The sequence below is a fragment of the Trachurus japonicus genome, chromosome 6, assembly GCF_045865225.1.
Source record: "Trachurus japonicus isolate A0001 chromosome 6, Traja_1.0".
Lineage (NCBI taxonomy): Eukaryota > Metazoa > Chordata > Actinopteri > Carangiformes > Carangidae > Trachurus > Trachurus japonicus.
Genome location: NC_140912.1, coordinates 18,217,811 through 18,236,589, shown reverse-complemented (window position 1 = coordinate 18,236,589; position 18,779 = coordinate 18,217,811). Strand labels below are relative to the sequence as shown.

At 40.3% G+C, this 18,779-nt stretch overlaps 2 protein-coding genes across 4 annotated transcripts; one reads left to right on the top strand and one right to left on the bottom strand.

The window, feature by feature from the left end:
* The first annotated feature begins 255 nt into the window (after window positions 1-255).
* On the top strand, window positions 256-3,122 carry c1qtnf13 (C1q and TNF related 13). The gene is made up of 2 exons (XM_085779560.1): window positions 256-393; window positions 1,924-3,122. Exons 1-2 carry the CDS (start codon window positions 363-365, stop codon window positions 2,982-2,984), a joined length of 1,092 nt encoding a protein of 363 aa, XP_085635686.1. The 5' UTR covers window positions 256-362; the 3' UTR covers window positions 2,985-3,122.
* A 650-nt stretch (window positions 3,123-3,772) lies between these two features.
* On the bottom strand, window positions 3,773-17,043 carry nr1h4 (nuclear receptor subfamily 1, group H, member 4). 3 transcript variants are annotated; one of them, XM_085779557.1, is made up of 10 exons: window positions 16,874-17,043; window positions 15,921-16,096; window positions 12,828-13,205; window positions 9,908-10,048; window positions 8,667-8,809; window positions 8,438-8,536; window positions 7,655-7,754; window positions 7,369-7,515; window positions 5,111-5,224; window positions 3,773-5,014 (listed from the first exon to the last, which is right to left on the bottom strand). In XM_085779557.1, the coding sequence occupies exons 2-10, from the start codon at window positions 16,015-16,017 to the stop codon at window positions 4,776-4,778; spliced, it is 1,458 nt and encodes a 485-aa protein (XP_085635683.1). In that variant the 5' UTR covers window positions 16,018-16,096; window positions 16,874-17,043; the 3' UTR covers window positions 3,773-4,775. The 3 variants fall into 3 exon arrangements, with proteins under 3 accessions (XP_085635683.1, XP_085635685.1, XP_085635684.1); XM_085779558.1 differs by lacking the exon at window positions 16,874-17,043 and adding an exon at window positions 16,243-16,263 and having other exon boundaries at window positions 4,543-5,014; XM_085779559.1 differs by lacking the exons at window positions 15,921-16,096; window positions 16,874-17,043 and adding an exon at window positions 14,590-14,822 and having other exon boundaries at window positions 4,167-5,014.
* Window positions 17,044-18,779: the final 1,736 nt, after the last annotated feature.

The window sequence follows — 18,779 nt, the reverse complement described above, 5'->3', positions numbered from 1 at the left end:
CACTTGTTTTCCTGTGTGTGAGGCACTTCTCTGGCAGCTGTTTGTCAGATAATGCTTCCTTTCTGGGCCACGGTTTCTCTGAAGTTCTCAAACTTTCTGCTACTCTTCCTCTTTCAGACAAAACAAACTATGAATTAGACGTAACACTTGCACTGGCCAGTAAGGCTGCATGGTACAGCTGAATTTTCCCTTTTTTCTGTGCTGCAGGTCGGATTGGGAGCTATAGATTGGAGGGAGTGTGGGGCTCCTCCCTGACAGATCTGTATGGACAAAAGCAGTGGGAGTCAGGCCTGTTACATGGACATTAGCCGTGCAGCAAACTAAGAAGAGCTTCAAAATTTTCTGACTAAGAAGAATCTAGGATGCCTTTTCTGCACCAGCATCCCCCAACAGGTGAGTTTGATATTTCTGTAACTGTTATAATCTTTTTGGCACAAATTGTGCATAAAAGGTAGAATGGAATGAGAAATCTATGCATGATTTGTTTTTATTATTTAACATTTGCCTCAGCAGGAGAATCACATTTTTTTCTTAGTCTCCAGCCCTGTCAGAGATTGTTGAATTTTGTCCGTATTATAGCTGATTCTCTGAGCTGGTGGTTTGCCACTACACTTTTAGCGCTAAACATCTATCATTAGCTTTTTGTAAAATACGTATATTACAGGCAACAGGGGAAACAGCCAGGTGTAAAATCTGAGCCTATAATTATGACATGTCTGTTGCCTTTACAGGTTTCCGCTCATTAAGTCATCATGTAAGATCTTCTGAGCCTTTTTAAGGGATAGTGGTTATTCAATTAAATTTGTGTCTAAAAGTTAGTGTATCAAGGTACAATGGCAGACTTTTAGAAAAAATGAAGTTCCCAGAAATATTAAATCAAACTACAATTTTTACAAACACGGCAACATAAGAGCAATGAATGATTTACTGCCATTTATCCACACTTCAGTGTAATTGTTCATTTGCACTCACCAGTGGCGTCTTTTAGCATCTGCCCTGCCCCACCACACAAACCCTCCAAAAGTTTCCATTGTTAACAAACACAGGAACAGACGAACCAGCATCTAATCTAGTTTCCTTCTCTCAGTGCACAGATAGAACAGACAATATCAGCCATGCTGCAGGGTCTGCTGCTCACACTGCTTGATTTGACTGAGAAATCTATTTCGACAGGGCTTAGCCAAAGTATTTTACTTAGATACATTATGGGTCAATCTCTGGCTGATACACAAGACCCAGTCTCGGCCATTTTGGATGGCAACACTTTAAATGAAGTGGCAGTTGAAGTGACCTCTCATCACAAGTAGTTTTTCTTTTCAGATTATTTCATTTAAGTTTTTATTTTTATTTTTATTTTTTTTAGATGAGTTGGTATTTCATTTACAAGAAATCCCAAGCAAATATTGAACACAGGCCAGAGAGAATAAAGAGCTTTCAGAACCAGATATTCCCTCTCTTTGTCATCACTTTAAAACAAAAGTTCCACTTTTCAGAAATATGCCTTTTCACTTTCTGGTCTCCTTGTTTTGAAAATGTGTGGCAGCTGGACTTAGCTTAGATTTGTCCAACAGTAAAATATAAAAATAAATCTACCCAGTATGACACCTACAGAGCTAAACTGCTGTTTTTACTCTTCAGTTTTTCCCCCCCCAAAATTCAAAACTGTGTTACTGTGTGAGCTTTAAAGCTATTAACGAGCAAGGCTAGGCTTGTTGTTTATGTCTGTCCACTCTTTGTGCTAAGCTAAGCTAACCAGCAGCTGTCTGGCTCATTTCACCATCAGCAAGAAAGTGAATGATGTTAAACTCTTTCTATATCAATCACCCACTGATCCCAAAGATTAAACCCTCAGTGTCGTTCAACTGTAATTGTCATTCCCTGATATTTTTTGTCATTCCCTGATATTTTTTTTTCGCCCCTTAGCTCTTTGGAGCACATGCTGCAACCTGGCATGTTTATTCATCATGATCACACACTCTGGACCGGTTTCTCCCCTTCATGCCCCTATGGTGACGACAGGTCTCCACTCTGCTTTCTCTGCCACGCAAACCAACAGTGTGGTTGGAGGTAAGCAGAGGGTAGTGAACTTCAACAGGCTCATGGTTAACATCGGAGGGGATTTCAGTCCAGACACCGGCCACTTCCGCTGCCGTGTCCCTGGGGCTTACTACTTCTCCTTCTCAGTGGGGAAGTTTCCGAAGAAAATGCTCTCCGTCATCCTGGTGAAGAATGGGGAGGAGGTGCAGGCCATAGCGTATGACGACTACCGCAAGAAAGGCCGGAAAGTTCAAAGCCAAAGTGTCATGATCACTTTGAAGGAGATGGACACGGTGTGGCTGCTTTTACAGAAGAGTCCTCAGTTTGCTTTGTACAGTAACGCTGGTCCTTACATCACCTTCTCTGGTTATCTCATCTATCCTGACGTCTCCCCAACCAGCTACATCAGCAACCACCTGACTTCATCGGGGCTGTCGTACCCAAACTGCCCCCCGCTGGCCAGAGGTCAGGCATCAGAGCAGCCCCGCTCGGCCTTTTCTATGGCACGGACATCCACATTCATGGGTCAGAGCGGCAGGCAGCAGGACAAGGCAGCTCTGACCTTTGATGTGGAGTATGTCAACATCGGGGGCCACTTCAACAAAACCTCAGGCCTGTTCACTTGCCACTTCCCGGGGGCGTACTTCTTTGCCTTCACTGTGGGGAAACACCCACGCAAGGCTGTTTCTGTGAAGCTGATGACGGGAAAGGGCGAGGTGCAGGCGATGGTGTTTGACGAAGACACATCGAAGAGACGGGAGATGCAGAGTCAAAGTTTGCTGCTGTCTCTTAACCAGGGAGAAAGTGTCTGGCTGTACAGTCAGCAGGATGAGCGTTTTGCCGTCTACAGCAACCAGGGGAGGTACACCACCTTCTCTGGCTTCCTGGTTTATCCTGAAGAAGCACCACTCACACCTCCAGACAACCAGGACAGAACTCACTTCTAAATGACTTCTTACATAAAAGAAAAGGGCAGAAAAACACAACTCACAGTGTTTCTTTTTGCAGAAAATCTGTAGGTTGTTTCCATGTGGGTGAAGAAGAAAAGAAAACTTGAATCTGTGGTCAGCTTAGTGGATGTATATGTGTTTCTTTGCATTTTTTCCCTCTTCATTCTTTTAAGTAAAAATATCTGTTGCCAGATTATTCCACAAGGTGGTGCCACATTACAATTTTGGACAGTAACCAGCATGCAGGAGGGCTATTTCTGTTCTCCAAGTGCAATTCGCTGTGAAACAAAAAGAAAATGTCGGCTGTTGTTCGTGTTTCTTTATCTTAAATTATTGATAGGAAAATAAAATTTGGTTTTTAGTTCACATACATACATATTTTCTTTGTGTTTAAAATGTTTATTACATGTGAAAATGATCGTTATGTGGCACAAGGGCAATTGTGTACATTATGTAAAGTTTAATCGCTGTGTTAGGTAAAATTAACTGTAAAGCCTTTAACATGAATCGTCATGAATGGTGACAGCTAAGTTTAATACGGAACATTTGTATTGTGGATATACTGTATCTGTTTATGTGCATTTGAGGCTAATCTAATAAATTCATACACTTTAATGAACTTGTTTGATGAAAGTTGTTTTTCTTCTCTATGGAAAATAACACAAATTGCATTAGGTACAAGGTAACATATATGTGTGAAAAAGAGAGAGAGAGAGAGAAAGAAAGAAAGAAAGAAAGAAAGAAAGAAAGAAAGAAAGAAAGAAAGAAAGAACTGGACATTCAACCACAATGTTAAATATCTTTTAATTATAGAAAATTGGGTAAAATATACAAAAAACACAAATGGTCCTTTAACTGAGGTCCATTGTTCTGGCGGCCCACTGCGATGAACTATCAGCAGAGGTTTTAACAGAGGCATAAATAAGGCACAAAAAACTATTTTTATTCTTTTACTGTTGAATGTTTAACAATTGGGAATACACATTTGCATGAGTTAAAATATTTTGCCAATTGACTGTTGTTTTGTCAATTATTGAATAATTTGCACACAAATTTGGTTAAAGGGAACAAAAATTTAGATTTTTCCAGATGTAGCAGATGATATATCTGCATGTCCTCACTGAACAGCTGTTTCCTCTGTGCTCATTGTCTGTATGAAAACAACCATAAACAAAACACTTAAACAATTTGTCTGTTAATCAGAACAGAGACAGAACTTAAAATGTTTGCAGATGACATGTACTGTACATGTGGCGAGATCTACGAATACCTTACCGGTTTAACAAATAAAAATAAATGAGGCCTTTATTAAACAGGATATAACCTGAACATTACACTTTGTATGAGCACCATCTCTGTTCCAGTGTTTGTACTTTACTTGCCTGATTAACTGTGCTAGGCCATCCAGATTATATTACATGATGTTGTAAGTAATGAGGAGTCGGCTTTATCCAAACCTTTCTGTGGTTTTCTCTTTGTGCTGAACACACTGGCATAGTCTCAAATGCCTCTACACGTCAAAGTGGGCTTAATCAAACAACAAATAGACATGATGATGGTGTGAGCCATGAAAAAAAAAACCATGAGCCGAATAAACACAAACAATACTCTAAACCAAGTCAACACATGACTAATGCCATCAAGGTCAGATAACACAGAGACAAACAGCTTGCGCGGGGATTTGATTCCACATCCTGCCGCTGGACCACGACTGTGTCTTGCAAGTTAAATCCTTCGTGTTATCATCATCGCCCCTGAGCTACTGATTTCTGCCCTCCTCCTGTTGCGTCACTGTACGTCCCAGATCTCACAGAGCAGGGGGGTAAATTTGTGGTCGTTCATCCTCCAAGATGTGAGCATCTCTGCGTGGTAGTGGTTGAGTGTTCTCAGCTCCGTCAGACGGCCCAGCAGACGAGCAAAGTGCTGCGGCTCCTGCGGATGCTGCAGGGTGCACAGCTTCTTCAGCACGTCCAGCATTGGCTCCTGAAGTCTCTCGACGGCCTGCTGATCCTTCACATAAGGCCTATCTGGAGACGGAAGGCGTGACGACAAGGCATGAGCTGCAGACAGACGTACACACACCTGCACAGTGACATAAACTCTCTGGATAAGTGAGATAATACCTGGTGTCAAGATGGTTATGGCTGTGAGGAGAGCCTGTTCCTCAAGGACCATGTGGAGTTCACCGATGCTTTTGTAAAAGTTGAACATAGGTGTCATGAATTCCTCTGATATACCTGCAGTAGAAGGGGAAAAAAGGGATTTTTGGCTTCATAATCCAGTTTTCAAAAATCTTGCAGCACATCGGCACAACACACTCTGCAAGGCGTGCTCTTGACAAGGTCAAGGACAGTCCTTTAATCAGTGATAGCATGAGCAATACGCTGTCTTAGTTTAATTACAATATTTGATTACTTACAGTAGTTCCAGCTCATTTTATCAATGCTCTGGTTTAGATCAAAGATAAGACAAGATACAGCACACACAAGAGAAAAACAGAAGGAGCAAGACTGGCTGTTATCAACCATGAGATTCTGAGTGATGAAGTTTCATATACTGTAGTTTTAAATCCACTCTAATGGATTTAGCCCAGACAGTTTGTTTAACTGCAAAACATGACACAATATACAGTACGGGAGCAGAAGCAATAAACATAAGAGCAGTAGAAAGAGTTTGTCTTACATAACAATCTGCACTTTGAGCCAGGACATTAAATCAAGAGTCGTCCCTGCAGCTATAGAGTATGATCATCCACAGCTAAGACAATACACTCACACACTCTTTATCAGAAGGATGGTGGCAGGTGTTTCTGGACAACACTGTACATTTCCAACTAAAAAACTTTACACTCTTCATTTAAAAAGGTCCATTCATTCCCTATACAGAGTAGACCAAAGTCAAACATCACCATGTTGTCATCTTCAGTACTATTCCTATTAATTTGATAATAAATAATGGTATAAACAGCTAAATAATCTGAATACATAAAAACAGTGTAGTTATCCTTTTATGTTTTATTTATACAGTAGAGGCTGTCAAAGTTCAGTTGTAAATCAGTAGGTCAAAGGTCTGATTTGTGTTGTGTTGTTTTGTGTTGTACTGAGGGGAGTGTTACAGGTGAACTGGAGAAGAAGGGGAGATACGAGAGAGGGGGGAAAATACACAAGCAATACAATTTGAAAGGATAAAAGTAATTTTAAAATGAACAATATCTGTTCAAGTTATGACAAATGAAGGGTTGGATCAGAGTCAGTTCAGGTAAAGTATATAAGGAGAATATTGCATCTGACACATTATGATTGTATAATGTCTTAACCAGCTTTTGATGGTATATGTATCTTGTGCATATATAAATACTGTAGTTGCAGTGCAGCAGGATCTGCAGATACCCTTCAGCACATAACAGATATCAGCTTGGCTGCTTTTCTGCCTCAGGTAATGATTCAATAATAAATGAGGATGAATATTACAAAAACCGCTCTCGATATGACTTCAAATGTTTGTGTTCATTTTTTTCCAAACTGGCAGAGAGTGTCTGTCTGCTTGGACACATCATGAAGCATTCAGAAATGCCAGTGAGGCTCAGAGGGAGAGAAGTGGACAATAGCACCCTTGATGTTTTGATAAGGGACAATGGTCTCTTCAGACAGCTTTGCTCCCTTACTCTCACAGACTGGCCTTTAGTGTGAATATCTTCTATCCCCACTATTCACACAGGCGATGCGCCAAGGGACCCAGCGACACACACACACACACACACACACACACACACACACACACACACCCCTGCCATCACAGCAACTGTCTGTCTAACTGTCCATCCTGGTTGACATAATGACACATATAAATATACATAACTTTGTGATATGGCATATATGTGTATAATATGGAGGTGGCAAAAACAGTATAAATGTAAAAAATGTCAGAAGCATCTATTTGTGTTTTAATAAATTAAACCCAGTGCCATGACAGAGCTGGGTTTACTTTGAGTCTTCTCCTCACACACACTTGAAACAAGTGTAACTGTAGCCAGCGAGGGTGTGTGTGCATGTGTAACCTACACCGAGCCAGAGATCAACAGGTCAGCAGTGCACGCATCGCCTGGCTGCATCACACAGATCAGGCAGATCAATTAGTAAAGAAGGATCTGATTAGACTTTTCTGCAGGTGGAGCTACAGATGTCACAATGCAACAACTGGTGGAGCAAGAAGCGACCTGGACTCATGAAGGTCACGAACCAGAAAATAATACACTACATCACAAGGATGACTGGATTTTGTATAGTGAACATCTAGAGGGTTTGTTGGTAAGTTCGAAGTCCAGTACAGAACAGAAACGGATATATTTTTTAAATTTTTTTTGCTGTAACATCTTACTCACCACTCTTGCGTATCCTCTCCTCTAAAACTTCTGTGTGTCCGTTGGGCATTTTCTTGCTGAAAACCTGGGCCGAGCGCAGGAACATGGCCTCCACAGCCGAACCCTTCAGCAGAGCGATCTGATCTTCGTGATCCAGAGTCAGAAAGCCTGCAGCACATGCAGAGTCAGATAAAACCATTCATTCCAATCAGCAAGTAACAAGTAGGCCACTTCTGTTTACACTGTCAGTGTGTGCTATGCCTCTGGCCACGGTCTCTCACTCCACAGCATCTGAAAACACTCATACCTGGAATATTTTTTGTAAACTCCACCAGAACTTGAACTTGACTCGTGGCCATTTCTGTTAACAGGAGGAAGTTTTCCTCGGCACTGTACTGTTCTTGAAGCTGCGGGGGAAACAACAACAGTAAACAACACAGAAACAGACCAGATCCTCTGAGAGGAGCAGGAGATCACACAATGAGGATGTCTAATTTCTAAGAATGTGATACAACAAATAGGGATGCACAATAACTCTTTAATAACACTTTTTTCCCACTGATACCAACAACCGATAACGTTTTAATAGTTTGTATGAGGTTAAGAGAGGCTAAGATGTAGTGAGTAAAGATGAATTAAACATTATAGCTCTGCCTCTGACTCAACACAATAATATAACTGACATCACTACTGTAATCAACAAAAACAAGAACAGTTATGACTTCAAAATCAATATTCATTAATGTTTCAAATCAACTTAGGGGGGCAAACTGACTGAAAATGAGGAAAATCACGGCAAAGTTGGCTAATTGGAATTGGCTCTAGTAATGTCATTATCGGCCTTATCTGTGTATTTGCTGATAATTTATTGGCCAGTAATTATCTGTACCGATAGATAGTTATCGTGCATCCCTTATAACAAGCTTTCATGGATGGACTTTGGATAGATCTGTACTGACACACAAAAAGGGGCACGAGCTGCTTTCACTGCTGTCAAATGTCAGCAGCACATCTGTTGAAATCTTTTGATGGAAGTAACTCAGACACATTAGAAAACATCAAGTTTGATGACGTAGTAGTGATAATATACCAGTTTCTTGGCCATGTCTTGAGGGATTTGATGTCTGTTATAAGCGTCTACAATGATCTTCATCAGTGCCTGCTGCTCTTTGGTGATTTCAACTTTTTCCTGGATTTAAAAACAGAGACCAGAACCACAAGGCAATTAAGTGGTGAAACTTTTATGATAAAATCAGCGGATTTGGGAAAAATCTATCAAATGCAAACCACTAAGACTATTTGGCAAGGGTTGTGATTACCTTTGACAGTTTGGTGGTTGAGGTGACCTGTTTGCTGTCTGTGTTGTCTGCCCCCTCTGTCTCGTCTCCGGTCGACTGCCCCGGGGAGGCCTTGGTGTTCTTCCGCAGCCTTTTAGATTTACACTGGATCTCCGTCAGCAGGCCTGCCAGCAGTGATGAAGGCTTCACTATGTGTGTTAACTACCTCACAGCTCTTTATTCAACACACATACCATGCACTTATAAATGTTCATTTTCATTCATCATGAGGCCGTATCAAAATTGTATCAAATACTGCTCCCAAACTGCGTAGAAACACTGGTGGATATGAATCTTTCTTTTGTTAATGTTCCCATTAATATTTCAACATGACGTTTTATATCCAGAGTAACTTGATCCTTACTTCTCACTGATCCAACACTTTCATATTATCTCACATCCCTATAATGCTTTCTTTATTGTGTCTTTTAATTAATTCTGTTTACTCTCTGGATGTAACTTTCATCTTCTGTTGTAATGAAGCATGAATGTAGAACTTTACAGTGGGGAGAGTGGTCAAAGAAACAAGACGGCAGCCTCTTCAATAAATTAAATCTGTTTTTTCACACTATGACCAAAAATATCTAATTTGTTGAGCTCTTGCTGCACCTGCAGGTGCAACTCATGTAAGCCTGCCGCACTGCAATATTCATCACAACTTCTTTGCACTATTTATGAGCAACAGGAGTCTAGTCTGTCCTCCCTCTCTCTTCAACTGACAGCTCCTAATAGACCCAATAACTAATAATCCTCTAAAGACTTCAGAGCAATTACTACATTTTTCACATTAGTAATGGCCAATCTCATGTTTTCCTCACACACTTTGTATTCGAAAAACACAGATGGCTACATGTCCCAGCAGACAACAATGTTAAGAAAACCTGCAGCAAATTCCTTCATATTTCTTAAATGAAGCTTAAGGCATCTGTTCAGCTGCTTCTATTCCTGTAACAGTAACAAAAGCTGGACCTGTCCTTTTGTCGCTTATGTGATATTCAATCCCTCAGTAAAATCCAACACCCCATGTCAGAATGGAAAATAAGGGCTCACCAATGCAGCCTTTGGCAGCTTCTTTGGATATTATAGTATGTGCATGTGGATGCTGCCAATCAGTTTGAACTGATGCACAATAGCCAGCAGAAATACACCTACATTTTCATTCCTCGTCGTATTAATTGATGATTATTTGTTTTGCATGAACAGGTACAAGAGGTGACACTCACACTCAGCCAGCATGCCCATTTCTTTGCACTTTCTTAGCCGGCACTCCTGGCATTTCCTGCGCATGTACATGTCCATCTCACAGTTTCCACCACTCTTGCATTTGTACACTGCATTCTTTGTTATGCTCCGTCTGAAGAAACCTGAACACAGGAAAAATAAAGCATTATCATGTGCATGGTGCAGAAGATGCTGATACAAAGGCGCGGGACTTTGTTCTTTTCTTTGATAGAGATAGGTCTATGCATGCAGAGATCAGAAACACAACAATTAGCTGTTTTAATACATACAGAATGTGATGTTGGGCCACAATAATGCATTCGCATGCACTTATAATGTTCATGTGGTTTAACTTTAATCTCAACACTGGAATTTTTCAGATTATTTTTTTTATATGTATTTATTATTATCATCATTATCATTATTATTTTATTTACATTTATAATGTATTTATATCTATCAGGGCTGTCAATAAGTCAATTACCGTAAAAATATCTTCTTGCAATTAATCACCAATTAATCTCAGATTTCTTATTTGTTCAAATTGTACTTTAAAGGAGAATATTTAGGCAATTGGCAAACACGGACAGAAAGATTGATATAGAACAGAGGTCCCAATCAATTATGTGGCTACACACTATAACCACTTGGCTACAAATGGTTACAGTGATAATTATACTTCATAATGACACTTAAATACATGATATGAATTATATATCACCGTTACACAGTAATGCAGATGCAGATTTGAGCTTTTTAACCATGAAGACTGACAAATTATTATCATAATCAGAAAGAAATAAAATGACAGCCTCATATTTACACACTGCTCTTATTATGTCACACAGGAGATCCAGTGAAGCCAGCAGGTAGTAGGGAAGCAACAAGAGCAACACACACACACACACACACACACACACACACACACACACACACACACACACACACACGCACATAAAATAACTTTGGAACAGTTATTAGACATTCTGACATACAACATTAAACACAATGACATGCATTAGCGTAACTGAGCTCAGGTTGCTCCTGCATTGTACAACAGAAAGCTGAGAGGGAACCCAATCTGGCAGCCGTACCAGGCCGACCTGAGCCTATTCTCAGTCAAATGGCAGCAGAGGCCAGCTGCTGTGCTCCTGGCATTGTCCAACCTCACAGAGTGGAATTACACTCAGATCCATTCATCCTGTGGTTTGGCAGGAATCACAGCAAATTCACAGCGTCATAAAAACATGGGGAGGAGCTGCTGAAGGCCGTGACTTCGCTGTCAGCAGGTTGATAACTTTTACATGCCGGTTGTTAAGTGCTCATGCTCTTATTGTGAAATTCCATTGTATCTCCTTTGTCCTCGTTAAACCAGTCTGAATGTCTGACCAAACTCAAGAACTGACTGTAAATACAACAGTATCTGTTAAACCTCTAGGGTTGTAGAGTTAAGCTACTGAAATTACAAAAAACGGCAGTTCCTAAAAATGGCCAATTGAGGCATGTATTAAAATATTCACAAGTCCCTAACCCTAACCCTCTATGGAGCTCCCCCTACAGTTTCTGATACAGCATATTTTCACTGTCATAAAAACTCACCGCTAACCGCTTAAATTGGCCTCACCCATACTAATTTGAGTAACTGCACGTTCGTGTAGTTTGAGATGAGTAAAATTGTAATATTTTTGTCTGATAGCACAAATTAGCAGGTATTGGTGTCTCCTATACTGGCTTGTTAGCTTAGTTAGCAAGCAAATCAATAAACCGAGAGATAACCTTTAAGCAAAAAGCCCCAGACGCTCTGCTTTGTTAATGATGCTAACCGGAGCACATGTTTGCAGCAGTTATTAAACCAACATGCACCAATGTCTTGGCTCCACACACACACACACATCAGGTTCAAGTTCAAAGTGTTTATGGTGGAGTCTGGCCCTGCCAGGATGGCGATGGCGAAGCAGCCCACTCTGAGCGTCCAAACCTCTCTGTGGAGTTCTCTATTAGTCCACAGAGTACAGCATCAAGTTGTTGTGTACAATTAAACAATCTTTAATTACTTTTTATCAGCAGAAGGTATTAACTGAGTAATTTTCAGTCCATTTTCAACATTTTGCATGACACATGCTCACATATTACTTTTCACCTGCTGTTGTTTGGACTGGATGAACATCCCTGTCATGGGTGGAATCTAAAAAGTCAACATGTGGGCCAAATGTCATTCTCTAGGTATGCTGCCTTATTGAGCAAGTGTGCCAGGACATGCACTTTAAACTGACAAAGCTGGGTCAAATAAGTAGAGGAGCCTATAAAAAATATAAAAAAGACTCAGTGAAAGTCGTTTTTTATACACGACACAACATTACTTCCTTGTGCACAACTCTTTTTTGAATGAGAGATTAAATTATAAGTGATTTTTTCCCCCCTACATTCTGATTCATGGTCAAAATAATTTTTAAAGTTGAAAGAGAAACTGAACAAATTAATATAATCTTCCTTTAAACTATTTTTTGCTGAGCAACAGCAACAGTGGCCTTGACAGCCACGTGTGGTATTTGCATAATGTTGGTGCATTAAATTCTGTTTGGCTCAGAGTCCAGTCTGTCACAAGTGGAGGCAGCACTGTAAAGCTTTACACATTTCTCACGAGAGACTCTAATGCAAAACAAGTGAACAGTGTCATTCTCCTTATTACAAGTTGGTGTACCATTGCCAAGATTTGGAAGCTGTTGTTTTAAGGTGAAATAGTTTCTTGTGGTTATCAGCTACCTTTATTGGTGAGTCTAATCAAAAACATGAACTGATCCACTACTATTATTGAGAATGTAGAATAGAATAGAAGTTTTATTGTCATTGTCTGATAAAAACAACGAAATGCAGTTTAGCAGTTTATCATATGGTTATGTATGTTATGATTTCAAGTCTCACCTTTACAGCCCTCACAGGTGAGAGCATTATAGTGGTATCCAGAGGCCTTGTCTCCACATACAACACACAGTTCCTCCCCTTTGACCCGTCCAGCGTGTGACATGTGCCGCGTCCTCTTGCACACGGTAGGCACCACGGCAGACGTCTCCTCTATCTCAGCATCATAGCTGACCTCCAGCGGTCCTTTTCTCAGTTCATATATCCCTGTGTGTGAGTACCATTCATCCCCATTGTACTGAGGGTAGTAGTTCTGATTGGAGTAGTATGGTGTGGAAGACATGGGCGGCTCCATGACCGGGTACTGCATGCTGGGATAGTTGGTGAAGGGCAAGAGGTCAGGATCCTGCAGGAGAGGACTGCTGTGATCTGCCAGAATATCTAACACAGGAAGAAGAGATAAATTAAACCGCTTGTAGAGACAAGATACTTCGCTCTCTTTTCACTCCTTATATCTGCATCTCAAGACCTTCTTTACCGGACTGATACAGCTTAGTCGTCATCACATGACATGAAACCTGTCGACTGTGTCAGCTCAGCAAATTCAGTGTGCTGAGGAAGCTTAGAGATGTTGTTGAAAGCTTTGAAATACAAAACTAGTAAATTGACCCTGAGTCAAGATTTTACTAGCAATTTCAAGGACACACTCACACACCAAATGAAAGTGAAATAGTGTTAAGTCAAGTCACATTTACCTCTGTGTCTCAAAAATTGTCTCCGAGACACCACTACATAAACCTGCCATGTGTTTGTTTCTATTTATTATTAATGTCAATTGGGGACAGTGTATCAGACACCATTGCTGAACGGTGTCTGTGTGTTTCTTGATGCTGGACAGGGAGTATGCAGTTTATTTACCAAAGACTGTGGCTGGAAATCAAGATAATGAGTGAATGTATACTAAGTAGTTACTGTTAATTTAATTTTAATAGTTTCACATCCTTTTTTTGTTGTAGTTGTTTGTTCTTTTGTTTTGTTTTGTTTTATTTTTCTTGTGCGTGTTTTTTGCTTTTCTGTCCTGTTTTGGCCATGTTTTGTTGTGTTGTTAGGTTTGCTCTGTCGTTTGTCTGTTTTTTGGTCAGTGTATTGTCGGTTTATACATTGTATATGCCTGTTCCCATTTAAAAATATATATATATTGCACAGTAAACTTGATTGGACCTAAAAAAAAAAAGAAAAAGATAATGAACCCAAATACAGTATTTCGTTTGAAGGCTGTAAAATCAGTGGGAACATTACCACACGTGACTTTCACATCACAGGTTGACCCATACAATCTGTATAACACTGTGTCCTTAAAAACCTCAGTTTTGATCAGAAAAACAGAACAAAACATTTCAAGTGCTTCCCTTGAGAAGCAGTTAGAGCAGAAACAGGCTCAGCAGCGGTCGGTAATACACACAACACATACTATAAACTAATAAATGATTAACAACTCGCTCCCACAGAACACTGTGTCTTTTGGGATGACATGTAACTCCACTCCAAACAAGTTGTCGATTATGAAACTAATACAAGAACGTTCACAGGATCCTACTGTAGTTTCTCCAAGACTGATTTCCTGAGCAGCTGTAATATATTCAAGACACGATGTTTCTTTTCAGAACCTTTCTGAGGTGATTGAAGACCGCTTCAAATTGTTGTCCACAAGAATCATCGCTCTACTCTACTGACATTTAGTCAGATGCTCAAATCTGTCATTAAAACAAGCAGACGCTCATGATACTAATACAATATCAGTAAACTACAGGTAGATAAGACTGACCTCTTGAAGACTTGGTCTGGACCATGGCCCTCTCAGTGTGACCAAACACACAGACTACTCAGAGACTCTCTGATGGCGTGGCAGCTCAACTCTGTTTTGTAGGTCGGTCCTTCCTTCATGACCGACTAAAAAAATCATCTTCCATTTATTTGTCCTAATGCGAGGCCTGTCTCTGAGGACGTGAGCCTGGCAGACGAAGAACTCAACTACTTCGCACCTGTGCTGGAGAAATCTTAAGGGGAGCAAAGGTCGGTGCAGCTACTCATTAACCACCAAGTCGCCTTCCTTTACATTATTACAAGTAGCTGGTTGAAGGGTGAAGTCATTTTCCGATTTGGGCAATACAGTGCTGATTGCTACTGAATGGAGGGCTGGATTTGTGGGCCAGGCACAGCTGTGAACCTTTCTATGAATCTATTAGAAGGGACATGTGCAACCATGAATATTTACAGATGTATGCGTACCTTTTGTTGAATTAGCTGTTGAATTGTAGGCTGTTATGCTGACAGGTGTTTCTCTTATTTTTTCCAACTCATTTATAGTAATGAGAGTAAATCAATTAAAAAAAACAAGTGTATCTTTTGCAGTGTTCGTTTTCTGTGTTTGTGGTAAGGTGTTTCTATTTTTTTTTTTGCATGTTTTTACATTTGTATTGATTCACTGTACAGTTAGATATAAAAGGTAATATTTATTGGCAGTGTCTAAAATATCTGATAGGCATTTTCTCTGCACAACATTATAAACAAGCAAGCAAAAATAACTAAAATACAATAAACAGGTTGTGCAGGTGAGATTTAAAAACGCCAAACATGGAAACATAAATTCAAAAAAGTAAGAGTCACTCAAAAATCACAAATAAACGTTTGTTTACTGTTTTAATTATTAACTATTGAATGTATTTCCATGAAATTCTATACAAACATTCATGGTTCCCACAGGATGAATCCAAATGATGGTGGCGATCCTCTGACTTTTCGCATTACACCACCATGAGGTTAACATTTGTGGGTTTTGAGTGGAGTATCTCCACACAAGTACCGACTGGATTCCTTGAAACTTACTGTACAGACATTGATGACTTGTAATAATGTAAGTGATGTGCTTATTTTCCATCCAGCTCCACAATGTGATCAAAATGTGCCCAAACTAACCCTCATCTGCACATTGTGCTTAATAATTTGCACGTTGGCTACGGTTGCTAACATGTGAATATGTTGACATTACACCTGCTAGCATGTTCATTCTGCACTGTGAGCATGTTACCAGGCTGATGATAGCACCTAGCCTTTGTCCTCCTTTGAGCTAGTTCCTCTCAGGTAGAAGCTACTTACCAAACAGGTGGGAACTCTCTGAAATGGAGAATTCATCGCTGGGCGGGATTTGCAGCGGTCCCACCACATTGATGTCGGGGCCCACCCACTCATTCATTCAGGAGGGTCAACAGGCACCAACTCAGACAACACAGGTTGGACTAGGCCACAGAGTTGCAGTAACCCTGTGTCTACTTCTGCAAAAAGCACAGAAATAGTGTGAGTTGTACAGTAGACCATGGTGGAAACCATCCTGACATCCCTTTTAAGTCTGCAGGATCCTCTAAAATCTGCACCTGCAAAGTAATTAAACATCAGCCTGGGTGTCTCTATGACAACACACCTGACAGCTCTCCTCTCCCACACAGGGACGACATGTTCAGCAGCAGCCTGCAGGGGGATGGGGGGATGAAAGCCATGCCAACACAAGGCCTCGCGACTAGAGAGTTACAGAAGGAATCTTTTTCTTCTGCTTATGCCCTGTCCCACTTCACATTTCAGTGCACGTAACATCATTAGGACTCACTGTCCAGGATGTATCACAGGAGTAATGTTTCTGTTTGTTTGTTTGTTTTTTACATTTACCAAACATAACATAAGTCTTCATATGTGAAGCTCATTTAATTATAATAATAATAATAACAGTAAACCTTGACATGTCTGAATCTCATGATTAACAGACTTTTGTTTTTATCCTCAGCCTCAAGGCTACAACATGGTCAACATGGGTAACGTTACTTTTATAGACCTCACCTGCTGCAATTTTTAATTAACTCAGTGTAATTTCCCTTGAGATAAAAAAAAAAAAAAGAAAGCAGCCCACAAGGATTGAGAAATCTCCAGTTCACACTTGCAACCCACACAACAGCCAAACATCCCTCACTACTCGTTAAACAGAGGCTCAACACGGGCTCATAACAAGTCATCAGGCACCAGTCAACATGAAATACATTGACATATCTCATAGTTCTTACCTGATCCTGGTCCCCTGCTCAGTTAATGTTGAATTCCTGCCCGGTAACACTTTTCCTCAGACTTGTTTCTGATATCCACACTGTGAACTACAGCTCCATCGATATCAACTCATGAAGTTGCCTGTGTCTGGACTCCAGTGAGCGCATGTGAGAACAGTTGAGGTCAGGGAGAGGAGGAATGGATGGTGGTTATTAATTAAACTGTTCATCCACCCCCCCACCCACCCACCCCCCCAAAAAAACCCTCTTTATCTTAACAAGAAGAGTGGCTGCCTCATGAATTCTCCAACAGACCAGGGTCAGACTCACTCACACACAAACATCACATGGAACGTGGGACATACATCCAGTCATTAGCTTTGATGCAAACATCTGGAAGGAGTCTGAGCAGAAGAGCCATTATCAGCCCAATAGTTTATATATATATATATTTATCTTTGAGTAAAACGGATCATGGTGGGATTTTGTGTGAAATCCTATCTTCTTTTCACTGTACTTATAAAATTGTAAATTTCAGGTTATAGGACCTCTCTAAAAAAGCAGAGTGTGTGGTAATCGTTGCCGTGCGACCTTGAACTGATCAAAGCCATTTTATCGCGGCATTGCATTGTGCCGTGCCAGTTTACATCAGATTTGTTTGTACTGGCACACTCACTGTACCTGGTCCGTTGTCTTTGTGTACTCTTAAGATCAACATGCCCGAAGAAACTGAAAACCCCTAATGTCTTCATTATTTTGGCTAAAAATAATAGTTTAATCATTGATGGGTTGTTGCTCCATACAAAGAGGCCCTTCTGAGTCAACAGACAGTCTCTCTGAAATAAACAGAACCTTTGCCATTGGCTGTTTGTGGACTATGTGGTCTGTGTTTCACAGCATGTGAGGAATGAGCTGGCAGGGACGGCCTCTGGGAAGGGAAAGACACGTCTGATAATGTATATTAAAAGTTACATGTGCATAAGTCTGTTTCAAATATCTGTAACACAGATAATAGGTGTTGGTTTGGCCGTCTTTCTTTTCTTTCACAGTGTTGTTTTGTTACTCATTCTGAACGGACTGTGTTGTGAGTGAGTGATGTCGGCTACACATGAAATGTCAGAAACACATCCTGCAAAGTGACATAACCAGCCACATGCTCCCATGTGTGTGATCGTGATCTTGAGACTTTGTGTCTGCAAGCATGCAAGAGTGAATCATTTTTAGACCTTTCACAGATCACAAAATACACAGAAAGCGTTTGTTGGAAGTGTTAAATGTGTATATTTCAGTACTCTCTCTGACTGTTATCTTTTCAAGCCACAGCAGTTTGGAGAAGCGACTTTGACACTGGCGAGGAATATCCTGTCCAGTAATTATCTCCTGTGGTGAAAATGAAGCAGGCGGATAAAGACAGATAAGACAAAGGATGTTTACCACAATGTGATGGGAAACAGAGCAGACTTTGGAGTATTTAAAAATGGCTCATTTAAGCAGGCTAACATAAACAGACAGGGTTAGAGAGAGCTTACACTGTCACAGAGTTAGAGAAGATAATGGGAATGTAATTTGTATACATGGCTTTATGTCTTTATGACAGCATTAGTGTCAACAGAGAGAAATTAAAAACAATAAAAACTGAACTGAAAGTGAGGGCACAAAAGTGTTGTAGTATTTCTTTTCACCTTGTTTATTTCTTTCTCTGTGTCTCCATGCAGGGATGGCAGTATTCACCAATCTGATCTAGCAGTAAATTTATACAGACAGTAGCTGTTGTCAAATCATGTACCTTGTTAAATTTGGTGATTCACAGACTTTTTCTCCTCCTTCCATTTATAGTTTTGGTTTAAATCTCTCTTTAACTATGGGATTTATTGTTTTCAGATTCTAACATCCAGGGCTAATTCGCAAATGTTTTAAGTGGTAAAGA